This window comes from Amblyomma americanum, chromosome 3 (genome assembly GCF_052857255.1).
Source record: "Amblyomma americanum isolate KBUSLIRL-KWMA chromosome 3, ASM5285725v1, whole genome shotgun sequence".
Lineage (NCBI taxonomy): Eukaryota > Metazoa > Arthropoda > Arachnida > Ixodida > Ixodidae > Amblyomma > Amblyomma americanum.
The window spans coordinates 194,003,808-194,020,184 of record NC_135499.1 but is presented as its reverse complement, the minus strand read 5'-3'; the positions used below and the strand labels follow the sequence as shown (position 1 = coordinate 194,020,184).

The following is a 16,377-nucleotide window of genomic DNA, read 5'->3' as shown; positions in this document are numbered from 1 at the left end:
ATAGTAGTATTAGTTGATGAAAACGACAATGTGCAATGCACAACGTGAGTGTGTGTTGCAGTTTAACATGAGGCATGATCGGCTGTGGCAGTAACATAGCGCTGTTGTTAAGTGGCCAGCAAAGCTGATCTGTTCACACCGGCGCGGGTTCGAATCCCACCCACGGCAGTGTTTGTTTTATTTGTTTATTTACTTATTTATGGTTTGGCCAAGGTCACCCTCAAGGTCAAGCTTCACACAAAACTTGGTGAGACTGTTTGACCTCGTGAAGTAGTGCTTTCGCACAAAAAAGAAAAGAAATGAAGGTATACCAACCCATGGCAAGACCCTTCAGCAGTAAGGAGGACAGGGAGCCCCCCTTTACTGGCTAAATCTTTCACAGTTTCGGAACGCAACAGGATTCTCACTTCCTCACAGCACAGCTTGACGCCTGCTTAGGTTGCACAATGAGCGTCCCAGGAACTCTTCACAAGTGCTATGTGCCAAGACAAGCCGAGCACTGGTCCTTCTTGCAAATCGCACGTACCTGCTGCTCCTGCTTCAGCTGCAGGAGTTGCTGCTGGAACTGCAGGTGCTCCTGCTGCTGCTGCAAGTCCCCAGCTGCACCCGGCTGAACACTGGCGGTGGCTGCCAATGGGTGCTGTGGCTGTGGCTGGTGCAACGGCTGGGAGCCACCTGGCAGCGAGGGGAGCCCACCCAGGAAGCCCATCACGCCATGCTGGTCTGCATTGCATACATGTGCACAAACACACACACATTTGCATGCGGATCCAAACAGGCAGGTCTTGGGGAGAAGGAACAAATTTCACAGCCTTATCTTGTCACAATGCTTGCAAGCATGACATGTCTGCAGAGGGAACTCAATGCTCCCTGCTGCTTTGTGAAGAAACTCTGTGGCTTTATGTCAAATGTCACTGCCATGCTTTTGTCAGGGCTTCCAGTCTTACACAGTAACGGCACCATGGTGGCAGCAGTGGCCAGTGAGTGTTGTGACTGAGGCTGGTGCAACGTAGCCTTTTAAAACTGTTTTGTACATTAAGCTTCTACTCCAGGCCAGTTGGTACGACACCAACTTTCAGAACAAAATTTAGCATTGCCTCTGATGGTCCAGCTAGTGGTTGTCTAGATTTTGTTTCACCAGGACACTAGCTTTGTTTTTGCTAAATTCAGTTCTTAAAACCTACAGTATGCCACTATAAAGTGTTTCATGCTTAAATATGAGGAAATTAGCTAGAGAAGCATGCTTCCAACATTATACTCTGCAGTGGAAGAGGAGAATAGGAAATGTCATGCAAAAAGATAGCTAGCGCAGGATGCAAGAAACACATAATACATGTGAATGTCCAGTAGGCTTTTGTGTTTATACCACAGGCAAAGTGAAGCAGTGGACCCCGCGGCATTCATCACAATGATTCAAGGTCCCGCCATACCTTGCAGCACCTAATAACTAGCACAGCTTTGACAACTAATGCACATGCAAGATATAACTACATGTAGAGCTACCATGACATATAAGACAAGGAAGCATTCAAAAGGTTGTGGGGCTTTGCACAAGCTGCCACATCTTATACAGCAATGAATGTAAAGGAATAACGACATGAGTTTGGCATCTGTTGTAATCAAGTCTGTTGTGCTTACATTTGATTCACTAGAAGAGCTTTGAAGAAACATCACAGCTTCTAATACAAAAGAATTAAGTCGAAGATCTTTAACGGCTCTCGTCCTGTACAGGTAACATAATATTGATAGAGGTTCTGGCAATTAAATTTAGATGTGTTGCATAATACAAAACTACAAGTAGGTCACATGCATTGAAAAGATAAAAGAAAGGGGCTTGACCAGCTGAAAAAAAAAAACAAAAAAGTGCGAACAGCCACGATTTTCACCATCTACTTACCTTTTCTCTGAAGGTTGCTGTATGGAGGATTTATTTCCATAGTATGATGGGTTCCCAGGTTTTCTGTGAGAAAGAGATGAAATTTATTAAGCACAGGCAATTTCCATTTTTCAGTTTACATGCACACTTGCACGTGTTCTAATGGCACCAAACTTGAATGGGACATGGAAGTCGCTGTTCGGGCTCACTGTAACATGTACTGGAGGCATCAAAGGGTGCATGCAGAAAGGTAACAAATCTTGTACTCGATTAAAATGCACTCTTTAAAAAAATTTTCCCCTCGCGACTTTCACTGACACAGCCTGCGGGAAGGCCCAACTCCAAAACACCAAGGCAGCCTCAGCTTGATACGCGCACACATGCACGCACGCCACTGCCACCTCTCTCCATTCCGCACGTCACACTCTTCCTAGCGGCGTCGTATCACGCCGCTAGGAGAACAGAAGGCGAGAGTGGAAAGGAGAACTGCGACTCGCACGGGGTAGAAACGGCCGACAGCGTAGACATCGTCGAGGTTAGCTTCACTGCACACATTGTGTCCTTGTGGAAAAACTACCTTGGCGGGCGACGTAATGAAAATAAAAAGAACCGCCTTTTCTCCACCCGTTATGAGCGAGGAATAATAATAATAATAATAATAATAATAATAATAATAATAATAATAATAATAATAATAATAATTGGTTTGGGGGAAAGGAAATGGCGCAGAATCTGTCTCACATATCGGCGGACACCTGAACCACGCCGTAAAAAAAGGGATAAAGGAGGGAGAAGAATGAAAAAATGTTTTCCGCTCTCTCCCGAGACTGAAAAGTGACCGCGATATCTGTGCTGCATCCCTTCCCTTACGGCGCGGTTCACGTGTCCGCCGATATGTGAGACAGATACTGCGCCATTTCCTGTCCCCAAAGAAACAATTTTCCCGTTATTTCCCCCACCTCCTAATCCTTACACGAGAGAGGGCCCCATGCACTCCCTCTCTCAGACCAAATACCATTGATAAGCTGGATCACAGGATCCCATTACCGCATATTCTAACTGTCTGGGGATGTTAATCCTCGTTGGTGTCACGTACTTCATGGCTCTTTCTGACGTGTGCCGAGCCGAACTGATGCACTGTTCTTTTAAGGCAATTTCTTGACTCTCGCGAATTATCTTTTTTCTTACATGCACAGTTGAAAAAACATGGAACGACTTTTGTGAAGTTCGTTGCGATTAGCTACCACGTGCATAGTTTGAAAAACAAGAAAATAAAATGTCTTGCTACGAATTAATGATGCTGATTTTCTCTCGCACCCTATCCATGCCCAGAGGTATAAGCGTGCGCAGGTAACTCTCTATTCCGGGGAGGGGGGCTGAAGTTCGTGGTAGTGCCCCATGAAGTCTTTTTGGGTAGCATGGAAACAATAGGGCAGAAAATTTGCGCCCCCCTCCCCTCTGTGCACGTCTATGCCTACAGCATCAATCTACACTTGCTTCCCACCCATCTTGAGTGTTCGCTGTATTGGTAAAAGTTTCTGGAGAGTGGAACACGTGGGCGCGGAAAAAATTACGCGCCGAGGCGTTCGTCGCCGCGAGTGACGAAACCGCGCTCACCATACACGCACGCACACCCGCGGCGCGAGGAGCCGTGGGTGTCACAAAGAGCCACCTCCCACGCGGCCAAGTGAAAGCAGTGAAAACGCGGCAGCCACCCCCTCCCTCTCCTTCCTCATCCCTCTCGTCCCGGTGTTTTGAGAGCGGCCCGGGGTAAACACGCCGCCCGGGCGGGTGATCGAGCTTCTCCGAGCTATCCCTCCCCCACCGGAGACGACGAGGCTGCTCCCCCCATTGCGCTGCCGCTGCTGCAGCCGCCAATCAATACGAGAGGGCTTTTTTCGGGATCTTGGACGCTCGCGCCCCGGGTTCTGGGAAACGAGCCTGCCACGGAGATGGAGCACGTGACGACGAGGAAGAAAGCGGAGGGGAGGGGGGAGAGTGGGTGTACTCCGAAGAAGGGATCCAGATACAGATACTAGAACGAGGCAGCCCTCTGGAGTTCGGTGCATCGCACGCTGAACTCGCTGCTGCCAAAGACAGCTAGGCTACAGGCCGCGTTTACATGAGTGCGACAGAAGTCGACTCCAGTCCCCTTTTTTGAGGGAAAGAGCAGGTTTTGAGAAGGAAAGGCTTGACTCGTCCTCTACTCTCTTCCTCGACGTTTTTGCACTTCCCCTCAAAAAGTGGACTGAAGTCGACTCGTGTCGCATTCATGTAAACAGGGCTAGTGTTCACTAGATTGAAATTGTAAGTGGCGGCAAAGTGAGTCGACCATGACTACGCAACGAGTGACGGCAGCGGATGAGAGCGGGCCCGAGGGGAGGAGGAGGTGACCGCCAATATGCTTGACGAGCGCTCGCGCCTGAATTGGACGGTGGCTGTGAAAAGAGAGATTCCCATTCTGGATGAAGTATCCAGGCGACCCACAGGCCCGTTGCTAGCTTCTTTCACGACCTCATCTAGATCCCGATAAGATATGGCATTTAAAAACTTTTTTGAAGATGTCGAAGATAATACGACACGTATGGTAGCCTGGCCAAGTTTGCAGGGACAAAGCCCGCAGTGCGCCAACGTGCAAATTTTTGGTTTCAAATGTGTTAACGCAGATCCTGCAGTTAAACAATTCAGGGGACACTTAAGCTCCGCCTTAAGGGTGCTTTTTCATTTTTACTCTATTTTGCTTTTATTAACAATTTTTTTAACAATTTTTTATTCGCCACGAGACACAAGGCCTCTGTGACAAATTTGCCTGACTCGCAACCCAATTAAGGGTCCCGAGTTCGACTGCAATCTCATTCCAATTTTATTTTCGGCGCAATTAATTAACGTTACATGCTTACATGAGATAATGACGTTTGCTACATCTTGCGCCCTTATAACCACAATTTATGTGATGTCTTAATCAATTTCAATTCCATGTGACGTCACACTCAACGGAGGTAGTCACGTGGTCGTTCTTGGTGTGACGGCATGCTCCTCGTTAATTGGTCACATCGTCATCGACCAATGCGAATTTCGTTCTCACACCCCAGGGGTTGCTGCCGAGCGTGCATTCAACGCTATAGCAATATAGCCATACTCGCCACAGCCACGGAAGCTGTGCGCCGATGCGAAAGTGGATTATATAGCTATGACTACTGTACAGCTCCTTCACTCACCACAAACACTTGCACACAAAAGACAACTCGCTATGTGCACGAACCGGTAACTATGTATAACAAGTTACCGATACGAAACGTGGTGCTTCAGCAGTCTAAAAGCTGAGCAGCAGGTTAAGAAACAATGTGCGTTTTTATAAAGAAGACCAGATCTACCATGGCCATAACAAAAACAATTAAGCGCCAGGGTGTCTGAAAATGAAATAAAGATACGCCGTCCACCAAGCAGTCTATTCAAACGACGCGCCATTTTTGTACCTTGGAGACACCTTCCAACCACTACAAAGCTTGTCGAAGTACAGCCAACAGAGAGAGCCCAGCGAAACAATGACGATTGTTTCTCTTTTTGCTGACAGCGGAGAATGGCCCATTCAGAAAACGACTGCCGCTCACGTTGACACTCAACCCCGCGTCCCTAGCCGCGTAAAAAGGCGCAGATAAATGCGCGCGTGTGCCGTAAGCAATGCGGCGGCCCGTCCGACAGTGATCGATGCAGGGGGCAACAGCATTCGCTCGCGTCCACCTGCGCTTTTTCGCTTCGACCTGCTTTCTCCGTCCCAGCACCGAACAAGACGGCGAATAAACAGCGCAGCGGACAAAGGAGAGTTCGTACGCCATCCGTGACATGTTTTGTATTATTCTGGATTCGAGATACAGGCGTGCGACTCACAAGCATTGCTGTTACCCCCCCCCCCCCCCCTTGCCGAAGAAAGATCTGGAAGCATATTGTGCAATGCTAGCGTCGCAACACGGCCGAACATTATCTCTCCGAGGCACACAAAAAGGCCATGAATATCCCTCGACGTCCGAGCTGAAGCACAATACCACCCGGGCGGCAGAAAAACAACTTCCACAGTAACGGTCGCTGCGCTGTCGCTACAAGCGGAGAATAGAGGGAGAAAGAATGCGTGCGCGCCAAACGAAGTGTACACAAACGTATGGAAATGCGCGAGGGCGAAGGAACCATTAAAAAAAAAGAAGAGAGCGGGAAGGCTCTCGGGCAGCGGCGGTGGTGGTGGAGTCCTTTTATTTTGAAACGCGCACCGCACGTGGCCCAATCACAGCGCGTCCGATTTAGCAACAGCGTGACCTTGGAGCCGAGCGCCTCCATTGGTCGGCGGAGTTAACTCGTCGCGCGCTCTTCGCTACTGCTGCGCTGCCGCCTCCGCGCCGCGCATGCGCGGTTCAATCGCGCGCTCACGAACGAAGGACAGAACGGATACGAGAAGGGAACGCCGTCGCTCGTTAAAAGTCGTACTCGGTACAGCGCGCCCGGGCGCGAGCAGGCGACCCAAGGGTGAGCCTAAATATAGCAGGGCCGCAGTAAACGGAACGCCCACGCTACAATGGCAAAGCCCGGCCGCGCTGCAGAGGCGCTCGCGCCGGCACACACGTATCCGCAAGAGACCCGAAGAGAGGAAAAAAAAAACATACAAAACAGTAAAATGACTGATGGGAGAGAGCCGCACGCATATCGATCTGCTATCGGCCTTTCCGAAGCGGGCCGACGGTGTGTGAGGGGGAAGGAAGGATGGCAGGGGAAAGGGTCCCACTGCTACCGCTACAACACCGACGCGTTTCAAAAGAGGAGCCCTCGGTTCCCCGCCGGCGACAGAGCGCACGCCTACGCATCCGGTCCGCACATAGCGAGCGGGAGGCACTGAGCTCGCTCGCCAACGGCACTACTACTACTGCTACCCATTACTGGGGGGGAGGGGGCAGGCACGCATGGACTGCCACCCGCCCACCTACACAAACAGGCTGGCTCTCACAGCCTGTGTTGCGTGTCGCGCGAGAAGCCAAGAATAGCCCCCGGCTGAAGGCCGCCCGGCCGCATATAGCTCGATAGATGACATTAATCAGCAGTCTGCGCTCAGTCTTTCGACGTTGCCTCACGACGGGCGCGCACGAGCCAGGTTGGTTGTTGTCGACAGGCGTCCTTTTGTGCGGGAGCGGCCGCGCTTCTCCGGGGACGCGGCGGGAATGCCGCATGAGACCGTTCAAAAGTGTCGTAAAGAAAAGAGGGAGGGAAATTTGCCTTCGGGCGACTAGTCGCGTCAACACGGATCTTACCCGACTGTCTCGTGCTTGACGTATTGATCATCCCGTCATTATTCTTCTCTTTCTTCTGCACGAAGGTTTAGAGTATCTATGGTAAATATATTACAAACACGTCTGCGTTGCAGTTGCGATGAATGAAACCGAGACGGCGTATTCACCGCTCGCTTGCCTCGTGCACCCAGACAAGCACACCGTGTCGCAAGAAATGAACCGAGTCGACGCCGAAGCCATCAATCACGGCAACCCGGACGAATTCACGCTAAACTTCCTCCGTCAAAAGTTATTTCTGCCTTGCGCAAAAGGAATAGAGCCAAGTATTAAACTCGGCATGAGCCGCTATCTCTTCTCTGCGCCTTGCTTCCGGCCTGATCGTGTAGAGAGGAAACGACGCCACTTCCGCCGGTAGCCGTAAGTACCAGGATGTCCCGGTCGTGAAATGCACTGTCGCCAGAAGTGAACAGGCGCACTGGTTATGGCGCTCGACTACTGATCCGGAGTTCCCGGGTTCGAACCCGACCGCGGCGGCTGCGTTTTTATGGAGGAAAAACGCTAAGGCGCCCGTGTGCTGTGCGATGTCAGTGCACGTTGAAGATCCCCAAGTGGTCGAAATTATTCCGGAGCCCTCCACTACGGCACCTCTTCTTCCTTTCTTCTTTCACTCCCTCCTTTATCCCTTCCCTTACGGCGCGGTTCAGGTGTCCAAAGATATATGAGACAGATACTGCGCCATTTCCTTTCCCCGAAAAACCAATTATTATTATTAACATGCGCACAACAGAACGAGATGGCAGGAGAACCTGCGACGAAACGGTTATTTCGCTCGAGAGAAGTAAGCTGCGCATCCACAAGATAAGCTGAAATCGAAAGCGTCTGTAGGCACTATTCGCCCAGAGGAAAACTGTTCACAAGAAAAAAACAAATAAACGTGTGCGTCACTTACACGGAGTAATGATTACTTGGGTGTTCCTAACGCGTTCCCTCTCGCGTCGCTGCAGCATGTACAAAGGGCAAAACGCTTGTCTAGGTCTCGTCCTGGGCGTGTTTCGGGCTGAACACGCGATATCTATCTACAACATTTGGTTAAAAATGGTCTGGATACGAGCTTATGCAGTAAAACTCGTAGGATTTCACCGTCATTTTTTGCCTTCCTGGTCGCAGCGACTTTGGGAGCTGCGGAACACACAGTTCGGTTGTTCTAGACAAGTGTTTTGCCCTTTGTACTGTTGGTAGTAAAAGCTTGCGGGATACATGTCACAGGAAAAATAAAATAAATTCTAGCACTGCCCGGCAAGCATCAGCCGATTGTTACCAGCGAATGGAGCAGGCACGTCCGCTCAGACATTTCAGACGACTGGCCTACCTTACTGTGGCGAAGCAATTTTTTTTTTACTTTCGGCACACCAGCATCCCGTAAACATTCGCTGCCAACAGCACGCGTTCCTCGAAAAAATATTACGCCAGGTGTTTAAACGGCGGATCGCGGAGGCGTCCCATGCGCGCTGGAGCTTAATTCACTCGAGGGCAATTTACGGACCCGCCGCGGTGGCTCAGTGGCTAGGGCGCTCGGCTGCTGATCCGGAGTACCGGGGTTAGAACCCGACCGCTGCGGCCGCGTTTCGATGGATGCGAAATGCAAAGGCGCCCGTGTGCTGTGCGATGTCAGTGTACGTTAAAGATCCCCAGGTGGTCGAAATTATTCCGGAGCCCTCCACTACCGCACCTCTTTCTTCTTTCACTCCCTCCTTTCTCCCTTCCCTTACGACGCGGTTCAGGTGTCCGCCGAGATGTGAGACAGATCATAGAGTTTTTGTATTATTAACTATAGAGGGAAAGCTGGCGCCACGCCTATGGGAGTTTGAATGGAGCTTCCTCGAGACCACCTCAGCCATCATGGGCGCTCTAAGCATCATGGAGCGGAGAGCTACGGACGGCAGAACTACAACTTTTGGTCAAAAAATAATGCAACAAACAAACGTTGTTCGATAATCAAGAACGTCCTAATATTCAATATCCTCTCAATAAATTGCAACAAACGAGCAGAAAAGCATGTATGTAACGTTTGCCAAAAATAAGCGATGGCTTGCTTTCCCATTGGCCAAGTATCGCAGACCACAAAAGCCAATATTGCGTGCTTAAGAGCCGCACTTTTAAAAAAATATGTTTAAAAAATCTTGTCGCTTAAACACTTAAAGAAGTTTTTTAATGGCGCTTCGGAAAACAGAAACCTCTTATTGGCGTCGTATGGTGTTGCGTTTTCGCTACTATGACTTTTGCGTTTGTACCTCAGTCCGTCAGCGCGCAGGGTGTGGCGTGGACGGAATGGGACATCTCAGTAACGCCACTCCGTGCTCCTGAAAAAAAAACCGACTGTCCCGCACCAAGTAGCTCATCGCCCCATGATGCTTTGAGCGCCCATGGCATGGCTGAGGTGCAGCGCCGCCAGCTTTCAATCTAGTGAACAGTAGGAAACTGTGCCATTTCCTTCCACCAAAACCAATTTTCAATTGACACCAATACAAATCCGTAAGTGAAAGAAACTTTGCCGTCTAAACGTTTTTTTTTATTATTATTAATCGAAGAGTGTGCCATGAGGCATAAGCTGAAAAAAGGGGAAGGAATGTGGGAGATAGAAAGTTAAAAGAAGTTATACCCGTGTTACACGGGCGTTTTCAACGGCAGTTCAGTTGACTCTCAGTTGACCTGAACGGCAGTTAGCGGTGTTACACGGCAGTGCTAACTGCCGTTGAAATCTCAACGGCAGTTGAGTTCGACAGTGGTCGGGGATCCCAGTTGAACGGCCAACTGACAAGATGGCGACCTACGGACCGAAAAACTTGCCCTCTTACTGGATTATCTTGGCTCAGTGTGCTTCGCACCCGCGAATTTCTACCGCAAAGCAAAAAAATAGACAAAAATAATTGTCACTACAGTAAAGAGTATATACACTACGATCATTTAAAACAATAAAAAAATGCACATACTGCTTTTTTATTATTTACACTTCGCTCTAGACGCGAGGTCATGTGGTTAAAGTGCTAACTGAACTGAACGCGAAGTGCTCGTGTAACAGCTAGCGATTCCAGTTGAGTTCAACGGCAGTTGAAATCCTCAACTGGCGGTTAACTGAACTGCCGTTGAAAACGCCCGTGTAACAGGGGTATTAGTCGCAGAGGTTGCCGATGAAATGATTCATGTCCATGCACCACTTCCTCCCTCCTCAGAATGTGTAGCTGCTTTTTTTTTTTTTGTCCCGCGATCGTTCGTTCGTTTCCTCGGCGGTTCACGGTCGCCCGACGCTGCGAGTGTCGCCGACCCGACGACGCTTCTCGGAAAGCGCGCAATCCCTCTCTCCAGAAACAATTAGACAGTTCTCGCACAGACCGTGGTGCACAGCGCGAACTCGGGCCGACGACGCGTTCCAGAGAGCGTAGCGGTGGCGGATGCAGCTTCCGTTTTTCCCCGAGAACGCTGTATTTTCGGTCGCGAATCGGGCGTCGCCGAGGAGCTGCTGCACCAGCCCCTTCTTGTAACCGCGCAGAGAAACTCTCGCGAACCAAACAAGCACGACCAAAGAGGTAAAAAGAAAAAGAAAGCAGAACGGCCGCATACACAAAGCGCTAAAGAAACGCGCCGCCGCGACCGGAGACAAGTGAAGAAGCGATGCGGCTATTTTTGTAACTCTTCTGCCGTTGCCGAACACCGCCCCCCTCACCAAATTTCACCCGTGGCTGCCACGAAAACGGTGCGCGTCCGGAAATCTATGGGGGGCGAGGGCAGAGCGAAGAAAAACAAAGGAAAAATAATAGGGTGTTTTCTCTGTGTCGCCTGTCCTCCTCCCCCCCTTCCTTGGTCTCTGGGCGAGTTTTCTGCGAAGATGGCTGCCATCAGACCTGACGACGACGTGTGGCCGCTCGTGGGAGGTTTTCCGCACAGTCTCGCCTGTAACTTGCTAAGCCAAATAAGGAGAGAAGCGTTATCCCTCGCGATTTACTTTATAGAAGCCAACAACGCCGAGGCTTTGCGTGCTCAAGACTGTAGATGCTGCGTGGTTGGAGTGGGGCGCCTCAGAATCGGAAGGCTTTGCACACGCAGATCTGAGAGGTGAACAAAACCGCGCCTGATGCTTTACAACTTTACTCAGCCATAGTCCTTCAATGCTACAACTTGACGCGTTTCTCTGCGAAAACAACGAAGTTACGCATGTAAGGATATTTCCCTTCGAAACGCAGCTCCACGCACTTCTCGAGGCATATAACAAAGCTAGTCTGTGCCCATTCTTTTAACTATTATTAGCCGCCGCGGTGGCTGAGTGGTTATGGCGCTCGGCTGCCGGCCCGAAAGACGCGGGTGCGATCCCGGCCGCGGCGGTCGAATTTCGATGGAGGCGAAATTCTAGAGGCCCGTGTGCTGTGCGATGTCAGTGCGCGTAAAAGAACCCCAGGTGGTCGAAATTTCCGAAGCCCTTCACTACGGCGTCCCTCATAGCCTGAGTCGCTTTTGGACGTTAAACTCCCATAAACCATAAACCAAAACCATCTTTTAACTATTTACACGGCGCTCTTCGTGGTCGGCATTATGCGCCGTTTCCGGCCGGGGCATCCGCGCGCTGACGGCGCCCCTCACGTGAAATTGCCTGGAAGGCGGAAAGTGCATGCGCGATGTGCGCCCTTTTCCGCCGCACAGAATGAGCGCCTCCCAATGGGAAGGCAGTCCAGCGTATACACACACGCCGCGAAGGCTTGGCCAAGGCCAGCCGTCGCGCTATTTATAACGCCTCCTGACCCTCCACCACGGCGGTCCCGCATCATCGCCGCCGTCCGGGCCTGGCCTTGGCGCTGCACGCTCGCGGTCAGCGACGGATTTAAACGCAACCACGCCGCGACACAAACACGCGCCTGCCGAAACCGGTCACACAGCGAGGGTATCGATGGCGAAGGACAATTGGGAAGATCGGGGAGGCTCGATGCACCATCCACGCCGGGTCGAGTCCAGCCGTCCGTGGCGCACATCCGCTAGGACGGGCTTGTACGCACATTCACGCTGTACGGAGTTCACAGTACACGGTTGAGACAGAAAGAGCAGTGTGGATTAAACGGCAAACGAGCGAAGAAGCGCCACGCAATGCGGAAAACAGGTAACTACTGCGCAAAGATGATTTGTAAGGGTGACAGAGTCGAATGCAAGGCATGGAAAACGCAGCCAGGGCGGTAGAGAGACAGTCGAGGACATGATATTAAGGGGAAAAAAAAAATCGGATAGGTGTCCGGGGCTGCCGCACGACCAATTGGCGACCAATAGGAGAGGTCTTAGTGAATCCATAGATGTGACCGCATACGCTCTGTTGAAAGTGACGCAAAAGGCGAAATTTGCCGTCGAGCGCTGATTTGCGCGGTGGCTCAGTGGCGCTCGACTACTGATCCGGAGTTCCCGGGTTCGAACCCGGCCGCGGCGGCTGCGTTTTTATGGAGGAAAAACGGTAAGGCGCCCGTGTGCTGTGCGATGTCAGTGCACGTTAAAGATCCCCAGGTGGTCGAAATTATTCCGGAGCCCTCCACTACGGCACCTCATTCTCCCTTTCTTCTGTCACTCCCTCCTTTATCCCTTCCCTTACGGCGCGGTTCAGGTGTCCAACGATGTATGAGACAGATACTGCGCCATTTCCTTTCCCCAAAGACCAATTAAATTAAATAAATAAAAATTCGCGAGCCCCTGTCTTCCACAGCGCATGCGGGGTAAGGAGACAGATAGGAGGTGTTCAGAGTATGAGGACGCAGGGTGACTGCGCAACAACCGATGCCACAGCTGGGTCCCTTCTCACGGTCGAAGCCTAAAGACAGCTGAAAGCGAATTACGCGTGGTGAATGGACGCGAGGCTAACACTAATGCGATCTGTGCCTGTGTATTTATGAATTTATGCAAACGAACACAAGATCGTCATGGAATCAAATCAGAACGATATGAAGGCGGAATGGACGCTGGTTACATAATCTCTTAGCCTCCCTCTCTTTGCTGACATCGCAGTCACCTATGCGAAGCTCGCAAGCGTCTGTCTGCCGACTGTGCGCTAAGAACGAAGTTCTTTTAATTTTAAACAGGCAGCTCCTGTTCCTTTCCCTCCGTTAGACCTCACCTCTTTCATGGGCACCCCTAGCGTGTCGCACACCACGTCCGAGCACGCAAACGCTTGACGTCACATCGCTAAGAGCGATAAAGCGCGCGACACAAAACCCGACGCGGCGAGTTCCATTGCACAACGTTCTATTCCTTTTTTAAATAGCCGACTCTCCCCATCCACTTCTTTCCTAACGCGATGTCAGCGCGATGTTTCCTCATCGTGGACACTAAAAATTACGCATTCCCCTCAGGCTGCGCGCGCACGCACACACACACGTCGCAGAGTAAAGCGGACATTCGTGGAAACGTGCCCGACTTTTTCCCACACAGCCGGCCTGAAAGGTGGCGCAGGGTGCTATGAATAACCGCCGTTGCGTCACACGGGGAGGGGGGCAGCAGCGGCTCTCTGGAGGAAGGAAGGACGGGTAGCCTCGCATGAATCGCGCCGAGCAGTGCAGCGAGCCGACGGCCGGGAGCGACACTCCGGCGGCCCGTAACGAGACCAAGAAGAACGATGACTGCCACCAAGAGCCTGCTCTTCCAAGACCCCTAGGCTTCATTCACTCGCGGCCTCCGAGACAGGGGACGGGGTCTCGAGGCTCAGTGATATCACTTAACACTCAATGGAAACCTCAACCGCACCGTAAGGGAAAGGATGAAATAGGCAGCCGTCACATGGAAGGAGGAGGGTCGAAGAAGATTGGTTTTGGGTGAAAGGAAATGGCGCAGTATCTGTCTCACATATCGTTGGGCACCCGAACCGCGCCGTAGGGGAAGGGATATAAAGGAGTTAGTGAAAGAAGAAAGGAAGCAAGAGGTGCCGTAGTGGAGGGCTCCGGAATAATTTCGACCACCTGGGGATCATCAACGCGCACTGACATCGCACAGCACACGGGCGCTTTAGCGTTTCGCCTGCATCGAAACACAGCCGCCGCGGTCGGGTTCGAACCCGGGTACGACGGTTTGCTTTGGTTTTTAGGGGTTTGCTGCTCCAAAACGATTCGGGCTGAGAGGGATGCAGGTACACTCTAAATAGAAAGGAGCGATAAAGGAGTAAGCTGCCCTTTAGCGCACTCTATTTTGTAGCGATAGCTACACTAAGCCACCTCTTCGAGACTTCAGCGGGCCACCCCTGGTCACGTGACCAGCCACGTGGTTGGTCACGTGGTGCGGCAAAGCTGCTGCTCCTGGCGGCGCGCCGGCGAAACCAAGCTGCTACAGCTGTGCGCATGCGCCGTGTCAAGTGGGATGAATATAAAAAGGAACGCCCAGCGAAACGGAGCGGCAAAAGACAGCCCGCCGCGGTGGCTCAGTGGTTAGGACGCTCGGCTACTGATCCGGAGTTCCCGGGCTCGAACCCGACCGCGGCGGCTGCGTTTTTACGGAGGCAAAACGCTAAGGCGCCCGTGTGCTGCGCGATGTCAGTGCACGTTAAAGATAACCAGCTAGTCGAAATTATTCCGGAGCGCTCCACTACGGCACCTCTTCCTTCCTTTCTTCTTTCACTCCCTCCTTTATCCCTTCCCCTACGACGCGGTTCAGGTGTCCAACGATATATGAGGCAGATCTACGCCACTTCCTTTCCCCCAAACCAATTATTATTACTATTATTAATTCGACTGAGCGAGTGCCACTCGGCAAGATATAGCTATGGCGTCACTCCAGGTTTAACCAGAGCTAAACCACAGCCATTTTTTTTAATAAAAAGGAGTGCGCTGGAGGACAGCTTATTCCCTTTTTTACTCCCATAGAGGCGCATTTGTGTTTCGAATGCAGCGACTCGAAGGAAGCCTTCGCACTGACTCGTCCACCCCGCTCCGGCCGCACACGTCGGCGAACGCCAGCCCTCGCACGAAGATCGGAGCACGCCCGAAGGCCTCGCATTGTCGCAGCGCTATTACACCGCACGGGCCGCAGGTTCCCGCTTTCACGATACATCCCTTTCCACGCGGTTTCCATAGGGTGCGAAAGAAACGAGCTATATCTCCGTCCATGCACGTGATATCGAACCAGCGGAGTGTCCCAACGCGAAGCGGCGTCAAAACGTGTCGTGACAGGACCGAGACGCGGGCGTCGCTGTCAAAGCATTCAGGGCTGTCGATAGACGACACAACGGGAGCCTACCGTCACACACGAGGAACCCAGCGTGTATCCAATGGGTGTCCGGGAAGCAGCGGAGCGTGGCTGGCTTCATACGAGGAAGCGGCGCGCGCATGCGCCGCAGGCAGCCCTCGGGCGCTTCGTATACTGACGCGCTGGAAGCTGCACACGTAACGATTCAGCAGTGTGTCGGAGGGAGTGCGACCGAGAACGACACCGACAGGGGAGTGCACACTGTAGTGGCGTGAAAGTGTAACGGCCACGCGCGCATTTCAAGCGCGGCCGCGTTTACCCGCCGCACGCCGGAAAGCCTCCCCCCCCCCCCCCCCCCCCTCCTACTATCTCCGTTCAGCGGCGCGGAGGACGTCCGGAGGCAGCGGACCGGCAGGGGAGTGGCAAAAGTTTCTGTGTCGACAGGAAGTGTCATGCAATGCAAATCCAGTTCCGCCGCGTTCGGATACGCCAGCGATGTGTCGAAAGGCTTTGAAAAAAATCTACACAAAGAGGCATTCTGAAAGCTATTGGGGGCTCGAGAGACGAGCAGGCCCTGCGGGCGGCGGTATTCCAACCAAAGAAGTCCGCATCAGCGCGCCTCGCACCTTCCGCGGAGCTGAGCGGATTTTGACGGCAGCTCTGTACTGACAAATTTGGGGGCTTGTGGGCGTGTTTCGAAACGGGCCAAATCCTGAAACCAAAATTAAGTCACATCCAGGGTGACAGCTAACACTGACAATAAAAACTGTCAGAATCGAAATAGCGCCAGCGAAGCCTGTAAGCAGAATATACTTTGGCTGGAAAATGTGCCATGTTATGTAATATGCATGCGCATACTGTTTATCGCAAGGCGCTCTCCTGAATCATGCATGATGGACCCGGGCCCATTTGTACACACTGGCACGGGTGATTGACATTCAGCACCTGAACAGCGAATGTCCGAAACGGGTGAAGCGAGCGCCTCTTATCGAGCTTTCGATCTGCGAATGCGCCTGCCGCAAACCTGCCGGCGTA

General features: G+C 51.9%; 1 protein-coding gene across 6 annotated transcripts in view; it reads right to left on the bottom strand.

Moving 5' to 3' along the window:
• HDAC4 (histone deacetylase 4) overlaps positions 1-16,377 on the bottom strand; it is a 256,523-nt gene that overhangs the window by 45,232 nt on the left and 194,914 nt on the right. For 3 of the 6 annotated variants that reach the window (XM_077659443.1, XM_077659442.1, XM_077659446.1), the window contains 2 exons: positions 1,898-1,960; positions 527-723 (listed from right to left, as the gene is read on the bottom strand). In XM_077659443.1, coding sequence (XP_077515569.1) covers positions 527-723; positions 1,898-1,960 — 260 coding nt within the window. The remainder of the gene's footprint in view (positions 1-526; positions 724-1,897; positions 1,961-16,377) is intronic. The other 3 variants (XM_077659445.1, XM_077659444.1, XM_077659447.1) reach the window with 1 other exon arrangement.